The sequence below is a fragment of the Brachypodium distachyon genome, chromosome 3, assembly GCF_000005505.3.
Source record: "Brachypodium distachyon strain Bd21 chromosome 3, Brachypodium_distachyon_v3.0, whole genome shotgun sequence".
Classification (NCBI taxonomy): Eukaryota; Viridiplantae; Streptophyta; class Magnoliopsida; order Poales; family Poaceae; genus Brachypodium; species Brachypodium distachyon.
Window position 1 is genome coordinate 16865377 of NC_016133.3, and position 6738 is coordinate 16872114.

Below are 6738 nucleotides of genomic sequence, written 5' to 3' on the forward strand. Positions count from 1 at the left end.
TATTTGACTTGTTATATTTTTTTCCCTACCAAAATATGTAGCTCTGAATGCTTAGATGGTTTTTAATTCATAACACGATATATCATAGATTATGTAGTCATTACATGTTTGCGCAACAGAGTTTTATTTATCAGTTTTGCTATATCTAAATCGCCCGATTTTTAGTTACAGATAAATCGCTTTCTCAACCATTGAAAATGTTTTGTGCTTTAAAATTCGGAACAAACAATGGAAAGGGAAGAATGAAATGGCATCTAAGATATTAATCCAATGGCTCTAATACGCCAACTAAGATTTAACAATTTTGCTTATAAATCAAGCGCCCCAGATATAGCCACTCCTCTTATTTATTAACATCGTGCGCAACACAAAATTGTTGAGCTTCTAAACATATGTGTTTTTTGTTGCGTTTTTCATATATTTGAAAGTTTTATTTTAGACATCAATTATAGGCAGTTAGATTTTTTGTGCTTAATTATTTTTGTATATATAATGTAATAAGCATTCATTTTTATCGAGCTCAATTTGTATCTATAAAGCCTTGCCTTATACGATTTTTTGGATTTTTTTTTACTTTTGGCCCGAAATCTCCCTTATTTTGCCATGTTGTTTCTCGATATATTGTTGCTGCTTCCAGTGGCCGGTAGCGAGAGGTGTTTGACTTCAGGTGTCCAGTTTGCAATTGTGATCGTGGATTTAGGTGCGCCTTCGGTAGCTTGGCTTTCGGCCGACATTTTTGTTGCGAGGGTGCTGCTACAGACGCATGAACCGATTCATTTGCTATTTTTTAATTCCAAGAATCTATCCCCTTTTAGCATCAAGTTATTTACTCAACATCTCGTATAAGTTGTGGTTGTGGCATGGAAGGACCACACCGACAGTTGCACTAGCAGTTATGTCTTGGCTTTTTCGCTCGAGTCTTAAGGTGTTAAACATATGATACATTTGCATCATTTTCAATTCTCTCCCATTTTTTTTCTTCATAGCTGAGGTATGAAATCTTTTCTAAATGGTTCATAGGTTGGAAATATAGATTTGTTTACTTGTCACTTGGTTTCACAGCTATAGCCCGAAGGCCGTGTATCGATGTCCGATACGGTCAAACCGGATTTGGAGATACTCGCTATGGCTAATACATATTTGCCTGTATCCAGCGTAGGGGTGGGCATAAAATACCGAAACCGAAAACCGAATCCGAATTAATCGGAACCGAAACCGAATTAGCCCAAACCGAATTAACCGATAATAATTTCGATTGCTAAGTGTGAAAAACCGAATTCGGTTATTAACCTCGGTTTACCGAATAAACCGAATTAATGATAAATTGTCTAAAACATACGTCGTTACGCACTTATATCTATTTTATTATATATTTTGTATGAAGTGTTTCTGAACTTTGGTGTACCTTCAAGCTAGGCGACCTTCAGTTATGTCAATGTTTATTTGTTTGAGACTTAGAGCCATATATATGTTGGAAGTTCTGCTAAAATTTATGATTCGATGTTGTTTATTTCCCTGCCAGTTCATAAGTTCGGTTATATCGGTTTAAACCGAAACCGAACCGAAATTTACGATTAACCGAATTCTCGTTTAGCTGAAAAACCGAGCATATTTTGGTTGACATTTCTCGTTAACCGAATTTTTGAAAAACCAAAAAAACCGAACCGAATTCTCGGTTAAAACCGAACGCCCACCCCTAATCCAGCGACTTTCAGATTTTAAAAACAAAAAATTATGGCCTACTTGACTCGACATTCATTTTTCACCTAGCGATGCAGCGCTTGTTTCCATCTCTGCGATTTGTGTGCCACCGCCGCTTGCCGGTCCCTTTGCCGATGTCCGGCAGTCCTACCTCCTGCCTCCCTCGCCGTTGGCTGCAGCCGCCCGTGTGTGGAAGTTGATGTGGATTGAATTTCGAGAAATGTGTGGAAGCTGACATGGATTAAAATCGGCGACGTGTGCGAAAACTGGGATGTATTAACTTCAGGCTAGGTGCTCGTTATTGATGTCTTTAAATTTGTTGTTGTGGTGTGTCCTAGAACAACTCGATCTGATTTCCGTCTTCGGTTTCGATGGCTTGCCTGGTCTAGCCTTTTTATCAATTGCTTCGATGGTTGTTCTGGCGTGCGCATACTGCTAGTTGTGGTCAGTCCTTTTAATTGTTTGGACTTAAACGGATGCGGAATCAAGATTGATTTATTTTCCTAATTTGGTTATATTTCTTTTCTTTAAAATGCTTATGTTTGTCTTTATCAAATTTATATTTTTATTTCATTCATATTTAATAATATAAATCCAAATGTTCATGTCCACATGTCAATGGCTCCCTCCGTCCACAAATAAATGTACCTTTAGATTTTGTTCTAAGTTAATGATACTCTCTCCGATTCATATTATTATCTCAAATTTGGCTAAATATGGATGTATCTGTGCTTAAAAAACGTCTAGATACATGTAATATTTTGACAATATGGATCGGACGGAGTATTAAAGTTTGACCGATTTTATTGGAAAACATAGCAACATTTATGGCATTAATTAGTATCATTAGATATGTTTTGGAATGTACTTTCATAATATACCAATTTGATGTCATATGTGTTGCTGATTTTTTCAACAAAATTGATCACACCTAGAAAAAATTGACTTATGACAAAACTTAGAAGTACAAGTGGACGGAGGTAGTAGTTCAGTCTAGCAAGTCGATGGACGCGAAGATTGAGTTGACTATACCAGTGCTATCAGCAATGAATTGAACGGTCCATGATAACAGAAAATCGAGTCGAGACGGCATGGGCGCATGGCCGACGAACTCACCTGGTTCGCCCAGGAGGAGGGTGAGGAGGAAGCGGATTGAGTTCGATCCAATCGATGGCTTTGTATCGACTGCATCCGCGCGTCCTCCGGCCGGGCGCTGGAGAGCCATCAGGGCCGGCCGCCAGAGCGATGCGGAGAAAAGATTGAAGTTGAGCTAATTAGCACGAACAATGACGTGATGTGATTAATGCACGTCGTGAGTCCTTGCCGGATTACAGTCGGTAGGCTGGCCGGATTGCTTCCTGCCTTTCCGTCCGTACGCACACGTGCATATACCTAATACCTCCGTATGATTGATTTGGTTCGATTAAATTTAGACCGTCCGATAACTTTATAAAATTTAGACCTTAAAATTTCTGCTACTTTAATTAGATATTAAATTTGCCTATGACAAATAAAAATTTTGTGATTGTGGACATGTGAGTACGTGTGTGCCGCCGTGCGTCTACTAGTGGAGGTTGATTTCCTCTCATAAGTGTCTTACTCTCGTGACGAAATACTTCCTTTTTATTTCTTAGACCGGTCATAATGGGAGTAACATAAGCTATCTATAGTGGGTAGTAATATATTTGTGGTAACATAAAAAACTCATTTATTAATTTTATAGACTCATTGTATCTTGAAAAGTGTGATGTGATGGTAACATATCTAGTTACCCCAACTCTTTTTTTTCTCATTAATAACATGCCACATCACCCAAATTGTTTAGTTGACACTTTAGTTACCACATTTGTTACTCCCACTGTGACCAGCCTTAGGAACACAGTACAAACGCATACGCTCACAAACACGCACGCACACCCTTTCCGCATGAGCACTTACTGGAGACCGAGTCGGCAAATCTTGAAATTGATGAAGTCACCACACGTGCCTCGTAATTGACGGGCACACCACTCCCACTGAAATAAAAACGCTGGCTAAATCTTAAAATTAATTAATCCAAGTAAATGCAACACCCATGCCAAACCTGGATGGGACGGTTCCACCACAAGAAATCAAACCTTCGGAGCTATGCTCAGTTCAATACTACCTCTTTTCTTTTTATGTATGAAATAATATGAAATTGTTGGAACTCGAAAACAAGAGAGACATCGGATGTCACATTATGCAGTGTCGTACGTAGATAATTTTTCTTTATGGAAAGACCGTAAGAAAACCCCTAAAACATAATTATGAGAATTTTAAGTTTTTAACCCTAGTGTGAGGGTCATGCACACATAACTCCACCACCACACCAAGAGGTGTTTCTTAACGTAGATAAATATTGATACGGGTAATAAGATAACTAGGTGTCATAGCCACTTCCTGAATTAAATCGAAATGTTACAATAATCAAAGATTACCTACAATTTTAGTTCTCTGGAAAATATATACGATGTCATAGTATAGATTTTGAATTTCTCATGAGAGTGAAAAATAAGTTTGAAATACAAGTCTACAACCTGTATGATGCCTCAGAGATAAACAAGGCAAGGTTAGCGCGGTTTGTGACTTGATCACTCGAACGTTGTCACCAGGACGACACCGTTCCCTACTGACATCCATTTACAAATGTTGACTTTGTGTTTACCACAACAAATAAGTTGTCTATATTACCAATTATTTTTAATTATTACTCCCTCCGATCCTAAATTAGTGTCTCAAATTTGTCCAAATACGGATGTATCTATTTTTAAAAAGCGTCTAGATACATGTAATATTTCGACAACAATTTTGAATCGGAGGAAGTATTTATTTCAATGATGCATCAAGACTGATTCACATGTTTTATTATAAGAACAACAATACTCTAGGACATATGTCAAAAACTATAAGTAACTATTTTTCCATTAACCTTGATTAGGAGTTATAAACCAAATGTTAGTCGTTCCATCATAGATACACAGTACACAAGGGCGTGTTCGGATGTCCTCCGGCTCCCAGCTTCTTTAAATTGAAACCTAAAGTACAACTGTTTAAATTGAAATCTAAAGTATAAACTTGGAGCAGATTCCGTAATTTCAACATTAACTTGTCCTGTTCAAGCATAAGCTGTCTATCAACTGTGACACCCCTAAAAGCACAAACAAACTGGGACAGTCTTTCAGAAACGTACTTATACAACAAAAGGATTCATTCCTCAATACTCCATCTATGGTTATACATAGAAGTCTCATTAGCTCTCTTATACAATGCTCGAAAACCAATCATATCAATTTGATCATTATATGCCTTCCTAGGACTAACATTGGTTTGAAGAAAAAAAGAATTGACACTGACAATATCAGCGCATCAGTCCTAACTATGATGCTATATTACACGATTAAAAAAATGTTGTACTTGTTAATGTAGACCATATGGGCATCCTAGCTATATTCGACAAAGAGATCACACAGAAAATGATTTTTTTTGGTAGAACTCCGGCCGTTAATGTAATTTAAGAGGGTCATCAGGCTTGTAGATAACTGGACAAAGAGTAAACTCCTGGAAAAATCATATGTTCAGGCCATGAATTAATAAAACTAGAAAGCTGTCTGTAAATTGAAGACTAATCTGACCACGCATTATAAAGATTGAGTTTCTATGAGCTGATCATGAAAAACTAACATGCTATTCTTACAATTTCTCGACCACACTTATATTTATCTACGACTTGCAGGACCTACTCATCCTCACAAATACATCAATCAAGACGGAAGGACAATTTCTTGTGAGATCCACAAACCCTTTAGTTGCCACTATATCATCCATCGCTGAGGAAGAGATAAATTCCACGCAAGCATCCTTAAGCATGTCACAATGATGCTGGTCAGCTAAAGCCAATGTAGTTGCCACAGTCTGCACATCAATATTGTCGCAAAGAATGCTTTGACATACAAGCTTCAGCCTGTCGAGAGCGTATCGGTCCGCAGCCACAAGTAAGTGCCTTATAATTTCACTACGATCGTCTCCCTCGAGATCATCCATGGCAGGCAATGCATCAGTATAGATGAAATGGAGCATGGCCTTGAAGACATCAGGCTGCATGTCTTGGATAGGTATGATCAGTGCTGCTGCATTCTCCCTCATCGGCCCGTAGAACTCTGCTTTGAACACGGGCGATCGCATGGCGAGGATGATCTTGTGCGCCGCAAAAGTCTCTCCTCCAACACTGAATGTCACATCCACTTCCTCTTGTGCTTCCAACAATTTGCCAAGTTGTGCCGTGATGTCAGACGGCGGCACCTCAATTCGGGACCTTGGTTTGACTTGAGACACAATCGCATCCTTCAAGACAGTGACAACGCATTCGATAGCAAGGTGATCATTCCGAAGGTAGGCTGATGCTTCGAACTCAGTCCTGCTCATAAAGTTACCATCTTGTGGAGCAAACCTGAGGTCATTATTTGGGTTGAACATCCTGGGCGCTGTCTTGTGCACTGAAGAAGACAGCCCCGTCGTCTGGTCAACCAGCCTAAGGTCGCAGGACGCGTGCACATTGGCGCCCTTGCTCAGGAGCTCGAGGTAGACTGCGATAAAATCTTGCTTGTGTTGCCCGTCAGGATAGAAGCGGATTTCCCATTCATGACCCCCGACGGAGAAGGCGCCGGACTTATTGTACTCAGTATAGCCGATGCCCCTATGCTGGCTGTACCCGGAGATGCTGAAGACGTGGATGCCCTGCACCGTCCGCGGAGTGCACGACGACACCGTCCTTGTGGGTAGCATTTGGTTAGGCATCGACGAACAGCCGGAGGGGAAAGAATCACGACGCAGGCGACGGGAGCTGCGTGCCCCGACCCAGTTCACAGATCAGATGAGATCAGAGGATGCGGATGGGGGAGATTGAGGGAGGAGAAGACGGGCACATTCGTACCTTGAGAAGATGGCCGGAAAAGGCTGCGGCGGCGGCGGCGAACACGATGGGTAAGACCTAGAGGGACTTGATTCGACTTTCTGAAT

At 40.2% G+C, this 6738-nt stretch overlaps 1 protein-coding gene across 1 annotated transcript; it reads right to left on the reverse strand.

Annotated features, from left to right (window-relative positions):
• Nucleotides 1–5273: 5273 nt before the first annotated feature.
• LOC100838302 (BTB/POZ and MATH domain-containing protein 1) lies at nucleotides 5274–6738 on the reverse strand. Its single transcript, XM_003571508.4, has 2 exons — nucleotides 6653–6738; nucleotides 5274–6562 (listed from the first exon to the last, which is right to left on the reverse strand). The coding sequence occupies exon 2, from the start codon at nucleotides 6514–6516 to the stop codon at nucleotides 5443–5445; it is 1074 nt and encodes a 357-aa protein (XP_003571556.1). The 5' UTR covers nucleotides 6517–6562; nucleotides 6653–6738; the 3' UTR covers nucleotides 5274–5442.

What these genes read in the sequence shown, in the direction of transcription:
- LOC100838302 (XM_003571508.4), bottom strand. Translation starts at nt 6,516, where the DNA reads ATGCCTAACCAAATGCTACCCACAAGGACGGTGTCGTCGTGCACTCCG.